Source organism: Ovis canadensis, chromosome 22 (genome assembly GCF_042477335.2).
Source record: "Ovis canadensis isolate MfBH-ARS-UI-01 breed Bighorn chromosome 22, ARS-UI_OviCan_v2, whole genome shotgun sequence".
NCBI classification, from domain to species: Eukaryota; Metazoa; Chordata; class Mammalia; order Artiodactyla; family Bovidae; genus Ovis; species Ovis canadensis.
In genome coordinates, this window is record NC_091266.1 from 40,188,012 (window position 1) to 40,206,033 (window position 18,022).

Sequence of the window (18,022 nt, forward strand, 5' to 3'; positions counted from 1 at the left end):
CATAGTAGGTTATATGTTTTATATATATAATTTCAATTTTTTCAGCACAGTCTTGACAGTAGATTTATCTTTACCATAGAAAAGGAAATTGAGGCTCAGAGACTTATCTTTAGAAGTTATACACATCTCTTCAGCCAGATTTTCAATAAATCATCAGGAAAGAAAAAACTGTTCTAAAAAAGGTTTTTAAACAGCAGTTAGTGCTCTAGTAGTGTTCTAGTCCAGTGCTTCTCAAGTTTAACGTGCATATGAATTAACTGGGGAAATACTGTTAAAATACAGATTCTGATTCATAGGTCCGTGATGGGTGCAGAGTTTCGGCCATCCTAGGTGAGGCAATGTTGACTGTAAGCAGACCACACTTTGAGTAGCAAGGCTCTAGCCTACTTAATTAAATCCTATGTGATCAGCCTGATTTGGTCGTTAAAAATGCTTATTACAACAACAACAACAAAAAACCCAACCAGTCAAAAAAACCCCAAAACCCTACATTTATAAGAACTAGATATGGTCACATCTTTAATACCATGCTTTGGTCATGGTAAAGGAAGAGTCTTGCAAGATATCTTTTAATTTGATCTTTCTGGTCATTTCAGAGGAAGTTGTATATGCAGATGACGGAACAGAGCTGCTGGTCAGAAAAAGCCACAACTTCATAAGGAACACTAGTTGCCAGGATGCCCACAATTCCATTCATACACTGGAGTACAGTCTTTTTCTTGATTCCAATATTAATAAGTACTATGAAATTCCCACAAGGGTGGCAACTGGTGCTGTTCTTGACAAAATGAACATTCTTCTTGGGGAATACTTGCACCTACCTAGAAAAAGATACAATCACCATCAATAAAATACATTTTAAATACTTTTTCTTTTTTTTTTTTTTTAATGCAAGTGTCAGGCGAGTGTACGCTCCTCGGTTCTGTCTTGTCTCAACAAAGATTTGGAGTGACAGACATTAAAGCCCTCGGTGAGTCATAGCCCTCGGGTCTTGGACAGACCATGTTATAGCTCTTAGACATATCAGTGTTACAGCTCTGTTTATTTAGAAGTTAGCAGGCGAATCCATCCTCCAAGCGTGGAAAGTAACTGGAAAGTGAAGTCGCTCAGTCCTGTCTGACTCTTTGCAACTCCGTGGACTGTAGCCCACCAGGCTCCTCCGTCCATGGGATTCTCCAGGCAAGAATACTGGAATGGGTTGCCATTTCCTTCTCCAGGGGATCTTCCCAACCCAGGAATCGAACCTGGATCTCCTGCATTGCAGGCAGATGCTTTAACCTCTGAGTCAACTGGAAAGGGCATACCAAAATAAACAGCGCACCCACGCGGGGGGCAGAGACAGAGAAAGTGCTTTGGCTCCTCCTTTGATATGTTTTTTCCTCCCCCTGGGCCTGCCCTATGCAAACTGGGCTTAGCCAGGGGTGCTGTTTGTTCTATCTGAGGTCTTCACTCAGGTCCTCGGACCTTCCTTTGTCCTATTTTTGTGGGCTTTTCCCGTCCTCATCTTTTAGCCATGGCCATTTTGGACTCCTTTTCTCTATTCTACCTAACACAAGCAATAGATCATTAACATCTTTGAAACTCATCTATTCCCTTTTCACCCCATTTCTGCCCCAAATAATCTCTCAGATAAAAACACACGAGGTTGCTGTGTGTTCTGAACTGGACAGTTCCAGTCCAGGCACTATAGAAATTCAAATGCAGACTGAAAATTCTCTAGGTCTCAAAAGCCTTCTTCAGAGAGCTTTTCCAGTGAAGCACAACCTCTGTTCAAACCTAAGAAAATTTGGGAAGGATTTCTGAAGTCCTGTATACGTGGAAAAGAAAATGTGAAAACGACAGAGAAAAGAGCTTGATTCTCAAAACAGGGTGCATTCTGGGCCTTACCTTTAAAATTAGTTTTAATTTTAAAAATAAACTTTAAAAAATCAACTTCGAATAGGACAGCCTGCTTTATGGTTGTAAGCCCAGTAGGAAATTCTGCTTCTTTACAAAAAAGGAGCGCGTGTTGCCATATTTTAGATTTAAAACTTAGAGATAAATGCAGAAAGTAAAAGGAATAATCATAGGACATGAATGAAAAAGGTGAGAACACAAAAGGAATATATTTTAAAGTAAGAAGTGCATGGTGAGTGTAAGCTAGAGAAAGGAGAGGAGAGTCTGAGAGGAGGGGAGAGTCTACCTCTATTTAAATGTTAAAGATAAGCTTAAAGATGGTGGAGAGGACAAGAGAAGGACACTGGTTTGGAGATAAACTAAAAGGGAACAGTACATTCAGGACCCGTGGTGGATGCTGTTTGGAACACAGTGCGAGTAACACTCTAGAATGTGGAAGGAAAGCAATGCCAGCTTACACCTGTGCAGCGTTTTATGTTTTCACATGCCACTGTAAGTGCAAACAAATCCAGAGTCAGTTGGATAGGAGGCAGATGGAAGGGACTGATGGCCCCAAGTACGGGGAAAATCACCAAAGGCGGGAAAGAGCTGTTATTAAAGTGGCCACTGAATAACTGGACGCGCTGCGGATGGGAGTGGGGAGGGGCGGGAGAAAAGTTACAGAGAAAGGAAGTGTGCAGGAAGGCACTGGGGGTTGACCGGGAAGAGGTGGAATTTGAAAGTGAGCAGGTCTAAGAAGCGGAGGGGAGGGAGAGGATGTAGTCTGAGGGAAGAATTTTCTCAAGACCAAAGTGTGAGCGGTGAGGCCGGGGCCACTGCACTTCAAAGACGTGACGCTGTAGGCCTCGCCTCTCTCCGGGCCTTGCCGCAGGGGCGCTGTATCTCTTAACCCGGCAGGGGTCCGTGAAAGTCTAACTGTTACTCGGCGGCCCGGGACTGCCCCCAGCTTGTAGACGGGAAGCCTCCACTGTTTAGGTTCCCATGACCCCTGCGCCCATTGGTTCTGCCCTTTCGGCTGCTCCTCCTCGAACCAAGCCGATTGGTGGCAGCGCTGAGCTGTCTCAACCAACGGGAGAGCGGCGAGTGAAGCAGGGGGGCGGGCCTCCAGTGGGTACTGGAGTGGCCCAGCCTAGGGCAAATAGTTACAATGTTAGTAAATAACGACAGTCCGGTGCAGGTATAATTTCATTCACTATTCAAATCCCCAATTAGCCCCATTTTACAGAAAAAGAAAGGGAGGATAAGAGAATTTCCCCAAGATTACAAAGCTGAGTAATTTACGAATTATAAAGCTAATTTAAAAGACTTTAAAGCCAAGTCTGAAATGCAAAACCTTCAATTACTGTATTACACTTTGTGGTGTACCCTCGGCTATTTCAAGGACAGAGAGCTTCTGGAAGTAACTAATAAGACAGGTTAGCAATTTGCTTTACTTCTGACCTTCCCTCTCAGACTGTTACTTGCCCTCTCTTCCCTTCTTTCTTCCCTCTCCTCCAATCCTCCCCTCTTCCCTTCTTCAGGGCTCTCCTTCCTGTCTTGCCAAATTCTTACCTTCATTCCGTCAGAAATGTTTATTGAGTTTCTCCTGTGCATTCTGCTAGTCAGTTGGAACTGTAGAGGGAAGTACTCAATAAACCAATCTATTCTAGGAATAGAAAAGAGGTTTCTTAAAAGCCATACTGAGGATGAAAGTCTGGGAGACAGATTCAAGAAGCACTTGAATTGTGTTCCACCAGACAACCAACCCTGCTCACACCTTGAGCTGGGACTTCTAGCCTCCAGAATTATGAGAATAAATTTCTGGTGTTTAAGTCATTCAGTTTGGGGTATTTTGATAATGGCAGCCCTAGCAAACTAAGACAGGCATGGAATCATAATCAAACTCAGGCAGGAAGGCTCCAAGATGGATGTATTTATTAATTACCACACTCTGCTGCTCCAATAATAGAGCTAATAAAAAATAAAAACACACCCTGCCTCTCCCTTCCCAAATAAATGGAACAGTTCAGTTCATTTCAGTTGCTTAGTTGGGTCCGACTCTTTGCGACCCCATGGACTGGAGCACGCCAGGCCTCCCTGTCCATCACCAACTCCTGAAGTTTGGTCAAACGCAGTCCATCATGTTGGTGATGCCATCCAACCATCTCATCCTCTGTCGTCCCCTTCTCCTCCTGCCTTCAATCTTTCCCACCATCAGGGTCTTTTCCAATGAGTCTGTTCTTCGCATCAGGTGGCCAAAGTATCAGAGTTTCAACTTCAGCATCAGTCCTTCCAATGAATATTCAGGACTGATTTCTTTTAGGATTGACTATTTGGATCTCCTTGCATTCAAGGGACTCTCAAGAGTCTTCTCTAATACCACAGTTCAAAAGCATCAATTCTTCAGCGCTCAGCTTTTTTTTTTAACAATAATAAATAAATGGCACAGTAGTCAAATAAAACATTGACTACTCTTTTCCAAAGAGAGTAGGAAATAGCAATCCACTCCAGTATTCTTGCCTGAAAAATTCCATGAACAGAGGAGCTTGGCAGGCTACAGTCCATGGGGTAGCAAAGAGTCAGACATGACTGAGCGATTGAGCACTCTTTTCCAGTATCTGTATTATGTGCTCTCGATGCCCCTCTTTCCTAATTAAGAGGGGGCTGAATGAGTGGATGACCTGGCCAGACAATTTTCATAGACCTATAGACTAAATCCATTAACCTACTTGACTCTGAGCATGTACCCCTTCTAGGGCTTCAAAATCCCCATAGTTAATAGATTTTTGAAAGCAGCAACATCCTTCAGATAATAGTAATATCCAAATTTGTGCTGTTTCCTTTGGGTTAAAATTAAAAGGATGCTTCCTAAGTGTGACAGTAGGGACAGCAACCCTCCCAGTAGTCATATTAAGTTAGTCCAGACAGAGAAAGGGAAAAGGCTCTCCAGGTGGTTGTGCGACTGGCCCTGGGCTATGGAAAGGAACCTTGGGAGAGCATGTTCTGGAATCTCGAGCAAGCACTGGAGACAGGCCCAAAGGCCCTGAAGTATTGGAAGCCTCGGGGTAGGAAGTTCAGTTCAGTCGCTCAGTCATGTCTGACTCTTTGCGACCCCATGAATCGCAGCACGCCAGGCCTCCCTGTTCACCACCATCTCCCGGAGTTCACTCAGACTCACGTCCATCGAGTCAGTGATACCATCCAGCCATCTCATCCTTGGTCGTCCCCTTTTCCTCCTGCCCCCAATCCCTCCCAGCATCAGAGTCTTTTCCAATGTGTCAACTCTTCTCATGAGGTGTCCAAGATACTGGAGTTTCAGCTTTAGCATGATTCCTTCCAAAGAAATCCCAGGGTTGATCTCCTTCAGAATGGACTGGTTGGATCTCCTTGCAGTCCAAGGGACTCTCAAGAGTCTTCTCCAACACCACAGTTCAAAAGCATTGATTCTTTGGTGCTCAGCTTTCTTTATAGTCCAACTCTCACATCCATACATGACCACAGGAAAAACCATAACCTTGACTAGATGGACCTTAGTCGGCAAAGTAATGTCTCTGCTTTTGAATATGCTATCTAGGTTGCTCATAACTTTTCTTCCAAGGAGTAAGCGTCTTTTAATTTCATGGCTGCAGTCACCATCTGCATTGATTCTGGAGCCCAAAAAAACAAAGTCTGACACTGTTTCCCCATCTATTTCCCATGAAGTGATGGGACCGGATGCCATGATCTTCATTTTCTGAATGTTGAGCTTTAGGCCAACTTTTTCGCTCTCCTCTTTCACTTTCATCAAGAGGCTTTTTAGCTCCTCTTCACTTTCTGCCATAAGGGTGGTGTCATCTGTATATCTGAGGTTATTGATATTTCTCCCGGCAATCTTGATTCCAGCTTGTGTTTCTTCCAGTCCAGCGTTTCTCATGATGTACTCTGCATAGAAGTTAAATAAGCAGGGTGACAATATACAGCCTTGACGTACTCCTTTTCCTATTTGGAACCAGTCTGTTGTTCCATGTCCAGTTCTAACTGTTGCTTCCTGACCTGCATACAGATTTCTCAAGAGGCAGGTCTGGTGGTCTTGTATTCCCATCTCTCTCAGAATTTTCCACAGTTTATTGTGATCCACACAGTCAAAGGCTTTGGCATAGTCAATAAAGCAGAAATAGATGTTTTTCTGGAACTCTCTTGCTTTTTCCATGATCCAGTGGATGTTGGCAATTTGATCTCTGGTTCCTCTGCCTTTTCTAAATCCAGCTTGAACGTCAGGGAGTTCATGGTTCACGTATTGCTGAAGCCTGGCTTGGAGAATTTTGCACATTACTTTACTAGCATGTGAGATGAGTGCAATTGTGTGGTAGTTTGAGCATTCTTTGGCATTGCCTTTCTTTGGGATTGGAATGAAAACTGACTTTTTCCAGTCCTGTGGCCACTGCTGAGTTTTCGAAATTTGCTGGCATATTGAGTGCAGCACTTTCACAGCATCATCTTTCAGGATTTGAAACAGCTTAGTTGGAATTCCATCACCTCCACTAGCTTTGTTCGTAGTGATGCTTTCTAAGGCCCGCTTGACTTCACATTCCAAGATGTCTGGTTGTAGATTAGTGATCACATCATCATGACTATCTGGATCGCAAAGATCTTTTTTGTACAGTTCTTCCGTGTATTCTTGCCACCTCTTCTTAATATCTTCTGCTTCTGTTAGGTCCATACCATTTCTGTCCTTTATCGAGCCCATCTTTGCATGAAATGTTCCCTTGGTATCTCTAATTTTCTTGAAGAGATCTCTAGTCTTTCCCAATATGTTGTTTTCCTCTATTTCTTTGCATTGATCGCTGAAGAAGGCTTTCTTATCTCTTCTTGCTATTCTTTGGAACTCTGCATTCAGATGCTTATATCTTTCCTTTTCTCCTTTGCTTTTCGCCTCTCTTCTTTTTTTTTTTTTTCGCCTCTCTTCTTTTTCACAGCTATTTGTAAGGCCTCCCCAGACAGCCATTTTGCTTTTTTGCATTTCTTTTCTATGGGGATTGTCTTGATCCCTGTCTCCTGCATAATGTCATGAACCTCTGTCCATAGTTCATCAGGCAATCTACCTATCAGATCTAGGCCCTTAAATCTATTTCTCGCTTCCACTGTATAATCATAAGGGATTTGATTTAGGTCATACCTGAATGGTCTAGCCGTTTTCCCTACTTTCTTCAATTTAAATCTGAATTTGGTAATAAGGAGTTCATGATCTGAGCCACAGTCAGCTCCTGGTCTTGTTTTTGTTGACTGTATTAGAGCTTCTCCATCTTTGGCTACAAAGAATATAATCAATATGATTTCGGTGTTGACCATCTGGTGATGTCCATGTGTAGAGTCTTCTCCTGTGTTGTTGGAAGAGGGTGTTTGCTATGACCAGTGCATTTTCTTGGCAAAACTCTATTAGTCTTTGCTCTGCTTCATTCCGCATTCCAAGGCCAAATTTGTCTGTTACCTCAGGTGTTTCTTGACTTCCTACTTTTGCATTCCAGTCCCCTATAATGAAAAGGACATCTTTTTGGGGTGTTAGTTCTAAAAGCTCTTATAGGTCTTCATAAAACCGTTCAACTTCAGCTTCTTCAGCATTACTGGTTGACAGAACATGGTCCACTGGAGAAGGGAATGGCAAGCCACTTCAGTATTCTTGCCTTGAAAACCCCATGAACAGTATGAAAAAGCAATATGATAGGATACCAAAAGAGGAACTCCCAGGTCATTAGGTGCCCAATATGCTACTGGAGATCAGAGGAGAAATAACTACAGAAAGAATGAAGGGATGGAGCCAAAGCAAAAACAATACCCGGTTGTGGATGGGACTGGTGATAGAAGCAAGATCCGATGCTGTAAAGAGCAATATTGCATAGGAACCTGGAATGTCAGGTCCATGAATCAAGGCAAATTGGAAGTGGTCAAACAAGAGATGGCAAGGGTGAACGTTGACATTCTAGGAATCAGCAAACTAAAATAGACTGGAATGGGTGAATTTAACTCAGATGACCATTATATCTACTACTGCGGGCAGGAATCCCTCAGAAGAAATGTAGTAGCCATCATGGTCAACAAAAGAGTTCAAAATGCAGTACTTGGATGCAATCTCAAAAATGACAGAATGATCTCTGTTCCTCTCTAAGGGGTAGGAAGAGCTGCAATTAAGTCGGAGCCACGTGACCGCGGCCAGGGCTCGCCTTCCGGGCCGCCGGGCGTGGGAGGTCAGGGTCTGGGTGGAGCGTGGATCCACTCGCCTGTAAAGTGAAGCCACCATCCTTCCGCGTCAGGGAAGGGCTCTGACGATTTTGAGAGTCATTTGTGCATCTTGATATGTCAGCACCTCTTGGCCAGCACGATGAACTCTGGCACAATCGTCCCCTGAGGTGTTCTAACTAAGACTTGAAAGTGAAAGTGAAGTCACTCAGTCGTGTCCAACTCTGTGATCCCATGGGCTGTAGCCCACCAGGCTCCTCCATCCATGGGATTTTCCAGGCAAGAGTACTGGAGTGGGTTGCCATTTCCTTCTCCAGGGGATCTCCCTGACCCAGGGATCGAACCCAGGTTTCCCACACTGTAGGCAGATGCTTTACCGTCTGAGCCAATAAGACTTTATCCCCACCAAACCCGGAAGGCCGGCGCTGCCTCAGGGCTTACAGGGTGGCTTCCGGGCCATGATCGCCCACCCGGCGAGCCGGCTGCAGCGTTTTCCTTCTTGCAGAGGGTGGGGAATGTAGCAGAGTGCGCGGTAGGGCCGCCCCGGCGGGCTTCTGCGCGCGGGTTTGGTTTACGTCTGCTGGAAAGGGAGGGTGGGAAAGAGGGAAGGCGGGGCGATCGACTTTTTAATTCCCCTGCAAACCCCGGCGCCAGCTTTATCTGTGCGGCGGCGAGATGTCCGGAGGATCAGCTAGGAGCCTGGGCAAGGGTGAGACCTGCCGACCGTGATCCGACGCGTGCTGAGGGGTGGGGGTGGGGGGTGGGGTGGTTCTGCTCCGGAGCTGAACGGCCCAGACCACCACATTCGCGGAAAACCGGACGTCCACACTGCGGTCCAGGCTGTAACCGCGTCTGCTTCTCTCTGCAGGAAGCGCGCCCCCGGGGCCCGTCCCCGAGGGCCTGATCCGTGTCTACAGCATGAGGTTCTGCCCGTATGCCCAGAGGACTCGCCTGGTCCTGACGGCCAAGGGTATCCGGTAAGGACCGAGGCAGGGGCCGCTCCCAGCCTGCCAGGAACCAGCTGCTTGGGGAGGCTTGGACAGGCCCGGGGGCGGGGGATGAGAATCTCTGATAGGGTCCTTTCTGCCAAATACAGTATTCTCAGCCTTCTGCGGGGTGGTAAAGGCCTAGTGGTAAAGAACTCGCCTGCCAGTGCAGGAGACATGAGACTCGAGTTGGATCCCTGGGTTGGGAGGATCCCCTGGAGGCGGGCATGACAACCCACTCGAGTATTCTTGCCTGGAGAATCCCATGGCCAGAGGAGCCTGGCGGGCTGCAGTCCACGGGGTTGCAAAGAGTCATACAGGACTGAAGCGACTTATTGCATGCGTAGAAAGCTATGAACTCTGTTCCCCTGGTGGGGAGTGGAAGGAATCCCACAGACTGCACCAGTTGAGGACATCTCGTTTAGATTAACCTAACCGTTTTATGGGTCAGCAAAGCTGTGGCTCCAGTAAAGTTGGTGGTATGCAGAGATCACTGAAATGGGAATCACAGGCAAAGGCTCTTTTAGCTTTGGCACATCCCTGAATCCTTCTGTACTGCCTTCTCCTTCATCCCACTTCATTCACGTCCTATTTATCTATATATTGTTTGCTTTTATTCTGAGGATATAGCCCTTTCCTGACCAGTGGGTAATTTACCCTACTACAGAGTCCAGACCTTGACTATCCTACTGGTAGAGTCCTGAATTAACTATATGGTGCATTTTCTTATAGCTTGGGTTTTTGAATAAAATAAAGTGTCTCTGTTTTAAGATTCAGATTTTGGGGAAGCCCCACAGAAACTAGTTATCTACAGGAAATATCCAAGTCATTGACTTTTCTCTAACTTGAACAGCCATTGGAACTGCCTCTCTTCCAATGACCTTTGAGATCTGTTGAACAAACATCAAATACCTGTGATGTGGGAGTTTAAAACATAGCACCCATTCCAAAGAAACTTTCCATCTATATGCTTAGAGTTTTTAAATTAATTTTAGCCTGCTAGAGGGAGAATTAAGCAGGCAATACTTTTCTCTAAAAAAAGTAAGCTATATAGTCTAAAGAAAGAAAAAAACAAATTATTTTTGGATTAATCACTTCAGTAACTCTTGTGTCTTTAGATGAAACTGATTCTAAATACATAGCAAAATATTTAGCATTTAGTAACATTTATCAATACATAGAAGATATCCAATTCAATTGGATTGAAAAATGACATACCTTGTGCTCATACAACTGAAGAGTTCAGGATCAAAACAGCTGAATTTGGAGGCACAGAGTTCTGGGTTAGTGCCCCTCTGGAACTCTAGATTGAAAACTTTAATCTTTCTGGGACAGTTTTCCAAAGGAAAATTAAAGTGATCTTATAAAAGTGCATGTACGGAGAGTGAAGGGTGGTAACTGTTGCCTAGCAGGGCAAACAACAGAGGAACCTGGTGGACCGCAGTCCATGGCGTCGCAAAGGGTCGGACATGACTGACCAACTACTATACTATGTTCATGGGTTCATTTTGAGTCCCAGGAGACTTTGATTAGAGAGGTGGTAGACTTTACCACATGATACAATCTACTAAAGCACGGTTTTCTCTCATCTTCCAACTTGTTGGAGCAGGTATGTTGCCCTGTTGGCTCATCATTACCAAGATACCAAAATGCATATGTATTCTGAGAGCCTTCTTTATTACAGAAGCCCAGGATTTACCCTTTCTTTTCACAGTATGAAATTGCAGAAATATTGATTGGCAGGGAGCCTCATTGTTCTTGCAGTGGCTTGTATCTGAGTGTACAGTAATCTGTCAGCAGACAAACCCTGTAATACATACACACAGACGCCAGTATTCAATCTGGCTATTCCTTTGTTTCCATGGGGGAGAGGGTGGGGTTGTGTATTTAATAGTACCTCAAGCTAAATGCTGTTGTAGCTTCTGAGGTGGATGGGGAGAAAGGAAACAAAAGATGTTAGGGTGTATTATTTCTGAGTAACTAATCTGTTCTGTTGAACACTCATCCAGCTTTGACAATGATATGGATCTGGCTGTAGCAATTATATGAAACTTCCCTTCCTCTTATTTCCCCTAAAATCTCTCAGACAAGAGAGAAGTTAGATCTAAAAACAAGCTTAGTATAGTCTGGACTTCACCTGTTTCTACTTTATGGGTTTACTTAGTGTGATTTACCCATGTGGCAGTTTTAAAAAACATCAGTGCATGGAGATTTAATCTGGGAGCTTATTTTGTGGTTGAACTTTTTGGATTCTCTAATATTCTTGTAAAAAATGACTAGCTTTCTATTCAAATTAGCAAAAGGAATTTAGTTTTATCATATTGATTCTATATAGCGGGTGTGGACAAACTCAATTAGCTGGCTGATTTATTTTTGCAATGAAGATACATCTTAATCCCAAATGGAATATCTAATTGACAGTCTTGAAGCATTTCCACTTATTTATTCAACCAGTGTATACTGAGTGCCTATCTGAAAATGTTTATATTTTTTCATAGCATATAAATCTGTTTAAAACTTTGCTGATTTACATGTTTGTTTATGAATATGACCAAGACACACAAGGTCACTGCTTTCCTGGAGCTTATATTCTAGGGAGGTGACATAACAAACATGTAATTAAGTGAGCAAAGTAATTTCAGTTACATATCATCGGTACAATGGAGAAAGTAATTCAAGAAATATTGAAAAAGGTAATTGTGGCCAGATCATAATGACCAAACTGGAAGTCATAGGAAACATGTGACAGGTAAGCAGGGGCCAGATCACATGGCATGGAAAGGGGTTTAGAGTTTATCCTCACTGCAGTGAGGAGCACCTGAGGGGCATGCGAAGAGTTGACTCATTGGAAAAGACTCTGATGCTGGGAGGGATTGGGGGCAGGAGGAGAAGGGGACGACCAAGGATGAGATGGCTGGATGGCATCACTGACTCGATGGACGTGAGTCTGAGTGAACTCCAGGAGTTGGTGATGGACAGGGAGGCCTGGCGTGCTGCAATTCATGGGGTCGCAAAGAGTCGGACACGACTGAGCGACTGAACTGAACTGAAGTAAGCAGGAGGGTGGCCTCATCCAATTTACTTTTGTAAATGGATGCGGAGAATGAACTATAGGGAGGTCACAGGGGAAGCACAGGGGCCAGTGGGACTGCTGTAAAGATTCAGGTGGCAGGTGATGTCTTGGACGAGGTGGCAAGTGTTAAAGCTGAGAAGCAGATGAAGTCAGACTGATTTGAAGGTCTAGCTGACAGGTCTTGCTGATCCAGGTGATTTGAGGAAGAGAGGGTAGGAGGAAGGAATCAAGGCCACGCTGACTCCAAAATTTGGGGTCTGATCAGCTAAGTGGGTGATGGGACCAATGACATTTTATTCAGGAATACAAGAAAAATGTTACTGTCTTCACTGTCTTCTATGTTTTTCAGGCATGAAGTCATCAACATAAATCTGAAAAATAAGCCTGAGTGGTTCTTCAAGAAGAATCCCTCAGGCCTGGTGCCGGTTCTGGAAACCAGTCAGGGTCAATTGATCTGTGAATCTGCCATCACTTGTGAGTACCTGGATGAAGCATATCCAGAGAAGAAGCTGTTGCCAGGCGACCCCTATGAGAAAGCTTGCCAAAAGATGGTCTTTGAGTCCTTTTCTAAGGTGCGTGTTTAAGAAATTTCAGCTCCTATTTAAAATGTCTTTGTTTTTAAAGCTGAATCAGTGCTGTCACTCTTGGTTCAGTGATTTGGGAGGGAAAGACAAACAAGATTATGCTCTTGCCGGCTCTGACATGTCCTATGCGCCCTTTCATAATCTGGACCCTGTTTATTTTTCAAAGTTACATCTCTTCACTCTTCTCCTAATATTTTATATTCATGTCATGCTGAATATTTTTATTTTTCCCAAACTTGCCACCTTCTTCTCTATTCTTGCTAAAAGACTTTCTCCTCCTCACTTTGCCAAATTGTCTTCAAGTCTCTTTCATGTACGGTACATGCCATTCAGTGTCCTTTTAAGATATATTTGATTCAGACTCACCAAAATGGCTTATTTGCAGCTTATAAAATCCTGAACGGTACAGCATCTTTGTTGACAAAACTGTTTCTAGGATCAGTATATAACCTCTGTGAAGAGGAACTGGTGCACATTTCACGTGTATAGAATACCCTGACACGGCCTGTGAGGGTTCTATCCTGCTGTAATGTGACAGGGTCAGTATGGTTAGCCTCACACTGATAAACTAAGACATTATTCTCTGTCTAGGTACCACCTTTGATATCGGGGATTGTTAGAACACAAAATAAGGAAGACTGCTCTGGCCTAAAAGAAGAATTGCGTAAAGAAATCACCAAACTAGAGGAGGTAATCAATCCCTTCTTGATTTTTATTGGATTAAGTGATATATTATACCCACACTCATTTCTCCTCTTTTCTTCATACTCCCATCTCCAAAATGACTTTGAGGTAATTAGAAATAACATCAAATAGGAAATTTTAGTTTACAACAGATAGCAGCTGTGAGCTGCTGTACTTAAGATACAAACCAAAATACCTAAAAATGTTTTGTCACGGGCCTGCTTTTAAAACTTTTTATTGCACTGACACCAAAATATTAAGGAAAAATTTCAACCAAATTTCCACAGCTTTACACCTGTTTATGTTTTTCTATGCTTGTTTTCAGTCCTTGAACATATATTTAAAATGTTAACATAACTATAATCAGAACATAAGTCATTGTGGTTTTTTCTACTTAATATTATATAATAAACTTTATGGAAATAAAATTATTTTATACATTAAAACTTAAATAAAATTATATAAAAATGTTTATTATATAATGAACATTTCCCACAAGCCTGCCATTAGACAGACACTTGGGGAAACCCAGATGTGTTTTTTCCTCCTTTGTGGGAGAGATGCTATTTGGATCTTTATATGGAATTCCATTCACACTCAGCCTTAGGTTTTTACTGAGGGAAGACATAGTTCTTGTCTCCTTTGGAAATGCATCCTAACCTTTTATCAGTAAGTTTGAAGTTTACTGTAAAGTGAGTGAAGTCACTCAGTTGTGTCCAACTCTTTGTGACCCCATGGACTATAAACCACCAGACTCCTCTGTCCATGGGATTTTCCAGGCAAGAATACTGGAGTGGGTTGTCATTTACTGTAGATTTTTTCAAAGCTTTTTTTCCCATAAAGAAAGTTCTATTACTAGTTTGCTAATATTTTTTTAAAAGTCATGAGAGTGTTGGATTTTATTGAGTATTTTGTCTTCATCTATTACATTTGATGAAATGTTTACTGAATATTTTCCCTTTAATCTGATGAATAGGTATGGTAGCATTGACAGATTTTTCTGGTGTTGAACTGTGCCAGTATTACTATGTAAAACCCACTTGCTTTCCAATGGATTTTCATATATATTTTAAAACTAGTTGATATTTCATTATTGCATATTTGTTCATAAAAGAGACTACTTTGTTATCATATCTTTGCGTGTTTTTTTTGTTGTGGTGGTGGTTGTTTGTTATTTTGGCCATGCCAGGAGGCCCCTGGCAATGAAAGCACAGAATCTTAACCACTGGACCCCCAGGGAATCCACTATTTGGTTTTTATATCAGGGATTTCCTCAACTCATAAAATGAGTCAGGTTACTTTTTCTGGTTTTTTAAGTTCGAAACCATTTGATAGGGTTTGGTAATTTCTGTAAAACATTTGAGTCCAGTGTCTTTTATAGGGGTAGAGTTTTTATCAGTAGTTCAGTTTCCTTAATGTTAATTGATTTTCAGGATTTTTATATTCCAGTTTTGTAATTGGACTGAAATGAATTGTAATTCATTTGTAATGAATCAGTTTTGTAATTTATATTTTTCTTTACAGTTACATTTTTCATATTCTCATTTATATAGACAGAAAGAGGATCATGTTTCCTGATTTAGAAAAATCTCTATGTACAACTCAGAGAAGGCAATGGCAACCCACTCCAGTACTCTTGCCTGGAAAATCCCATGGATGGAGGAGCCTGGTAGGCTGTAATCCATGGGGTCATGAAGAGTCTGACATGACTGAGTGACTTCACTTTCACTTCTTACTTTCATGCACTGGAGAAGGAAATTGCAACCCACTCCAGTGTTCTTGCCTGGAGAATCCCAGGGACAGCGGAGCCTGGTGGGCTGCTCTTTATGGGGTCGCAGAGTCAGACACAACTAAAGTGACTTAGCAGCAGCAGCTATATACAACTACAGCTGGCTCTTGAACAGGATAGAGGTTTAAGGTGCCAAGTCCCCAAGCAGTAGAAAATCCACATACTACCTACTAAATTTGGGGTTAGTTGGGGGACATATAATTTTCTTCCCATCTACTTTCAGAATCCAGGTTAAGGACTCATGCGAGTTGTACTATTTCCATGTTTCAGGCTGCTGAGAGAGTATTTCCTTCTGACTGAAACTATCATACTTAATTTTACTTATGCATAATATAATTACCAGGCACTACAATTTAAGGACAGACCTAGACAGTATTGGTTCATTGTACAATTCTGAGTGCCTAATAACTGCAAGGCACTCTTCTGAACAGTATGGGAGGTAGAAAATGAGAGGCAGTCCATACCGTTCAGATGACTGGTTTGATAGTAAACCAAAAATAAATACTCAGGTAGATATAAATAATCTATCTACAATGCAGGATAAGGGCCCTGAGAAAAATCATGGATGTTTTATAAGATGCTTTGGTGTTTATTAGCCAGATAATATTCTCAATCTTCTGTTTGCAAAACCATAATATTAATTTACCTCCTTAAATATACTTTTATATTTAAATATACTTAAATATACTCAGAAATATACTTTTTTACTTGGTTTTCAAAGGATTTTATGTGGCATTGTTTAACAGTTAATCTAGTTATGTCCAGTTTATTTTCAGTAAAATTTTTATTGACCTATCATATGCAGAGACTTACCCAAAGCGTAAGAGTATAGCGTGAATTTACAAAGTGAAGACAGCCATGAAATTGGCATCCATATCAAGAAACAGAATATTAGTTTTGGATGATTTCTGTACTTTGTACAAATGGAATCATGTACACTTTGGGGTCTGACTTCTTTCATACAGGATCAAGTTTCTGAGGTTGTATATGCTGTGTATAGTTGATTCCTATTCTTTGTATAGTGTTCCAGCATACGACGACTGCACAGTTTATCCATTTTAGTCCTGATGGACAGTATTCTTCTGCTGTTTAATATTCAGGTTCTGACTGCTAAGAAGACAACCTTCTTTGGTGGCAATTCTCTTTCTATGATTGATTACCTCATCTGGCCCTGGTTTGAACGGCTGGAAGCTCTGGAGTTGAATGAGTAAGACATTTGAATATTTTTTGCATGATTTAGGACAATGATAACTGGAATTATGTATATTAACCTTTCATATAGACGAAAATTAATGTATCTCATTCAATTGACATGAATGGGAACAAGCAGACAGGAGGAGACTTGGACTTTCCAGAGCATGTCCTATACCTACACTCACCATTTTCTCCCATCTCTGGGCTGGGCAGGGGTGGGGAATTCTGTAACAGGTAGTAAAATGTTTGAAAAGTGATTTACTCCTCCCCTGGTTAGAAACCCATAAGGATGCACATTTTAGTAAGGACGTCAGGCAGGACTGTGTGACCAATGCCACCTTCCATTTACCAGCAAGAGTCCCACACTGTTTCCCGAACTCCGTGTTTTGAAGTTTAGCAGCCACCTTGGCTTACTCCCATTTCCTAGAGCTTAGAGCTGCTCAGTTGCTATTAGTCACTGTCTCACCACAGAGTAATAAATATGTCATGTTCTTGATTGTCTTTCACATTCTCATTTTAAAAAGCTACCAGTCTCTTAGTTTGGACAAGTTCTTAAGTTAACTGAGCAAGTCACTTTACTCTAGTCTTAGATTCCTCTTCCACAAAACAAGGACCTCTACAATATCTTCCAAATCTCATATTTTATGATTATGCACATCTTAAAGAAGTATTTCTAAAGAACTCTTTGAAAAGATTAGAGGAAAATGATATGAAACTGCAGAGTTAAAGGAGCCTTTGCAATACCTTCCTACTTAGCCTTATTCATCCCTTCATTATTTCCATTTCCCACAGGTGTGTAGACCACACTCCAGCCCTTAAGCTGTGGATGGCAGCCATGAAGAAGGATCCCACAGTATCATCTCTCCTCACTGATGTGAAGACCTTTCAAGGTTTCTTCAACCTCTACTTGCAGAACAGCCCTGAGGCTTGTGACTATGGTCTCTGATGGGGACAAGAATCAGCAATGAAGACATAGCTGATACTTCCCTTCACTAATATGAATAATACCATGGTTTTATTTTACCATGTGCTCTCATGTCTTATTGAATCACCTCTGATTTGACACCAAATTTGGCCAAACTGTGGGCTTTCCTCCAGGCCTCCTACAGCAATATAAACACATTTCCTGTCTCAGGGTGTTCAAATGACTCTAAGGGGTCTATCACACTCCATGCTGAAAATTTCTAAATCACCTCTAGTGAGAGCTGGAAGTCAGTCTGGATTTTTAACTGCCCATAGGACATTTCCACATGGATACTGTGTTGTCATTGCAAGAGATGCCCTTTCAAGTTTGTCTTCTAGGTTGTGAGTTAAGAACTTTTCAATTCCTCATTCTTTCTTTTCCATGTCTGACTCGGTTTCATGCCTTTTATACAACTGCTGTTGCCACTGAAGTCCAGACCCACATTATTTTAAAGCCAAGTGACTAGGTGGTCTCCTATTGGTTCTCTCAGGCTTCAATCACTAACCCTTTCAAAATCCTTCCTACCAAATACTATGCTGCCCAGCGCAAAAGGTGTTCCATGTATATAAGTAAATGCTGAGGCCACATCCATTCTAAAGCTGGATGAGTAATTCGGAAATACTAATGTCGTCTTTATACACTCATTTATATATAACACTC

At 42.3% G+C, this 18,022-nt stretch overlaps 1 protein-coding gene across 1 annotated transcript; it reads left to right on the forward strand.

Annotated features, from left to right (window-relative positions):
- Window positions 1–8,099: 8,099 nt before the first annotated feature.
- LOC138427774 (glutathione S-transferase omega-1-like) lies at window positions 8,100–17,421 on the forward strand. The gene is made up of 6 exons (XM_069567699.1): window positions 8,100–8,797; window positions 8,957–9,065; window positions 12,497–12,719; window positions 13,323–13,421; window positions 16,305–16,411; window positions 17,191–17,421. The coding sequence occupies exons 1-6, from the start codon at window positions 8,764–8,766 to the stop codon at window positions 17,342–17,344; spliced, it is 726 nt and encodes a 241-aa protein (XP_069423800.1). The 5' UTR covers window positions 8,100–8,763; the 3' UTR covers window positions 17,345–17,421.
- The last annotated feature ends 601 nt before the right edge of the window (window positions 17,422–18,022 follow it).

Coding starts and splice junctions, on each gene's coding strand:
- LOC138427774 (XM_069567699.1), top strand. CDS start 8,764: ATGTCCGGAGGATCAGCTAGGAGCCTGGGCAAGG. Junction 13,422..16,304: donor AAATCACCAAACTAGAGGAG/GTAATCAATCCC, acceptor TTTAATATTCAG/GTTCTGACTGCTAAGAAGAC. Junction 16,412..17,190: donor GAAGCTCTGGAGTTGAATGA/GTAAGACATTTG, acceptor CATTTCCCACAG/GTGTGTAGACCACACTCCAG.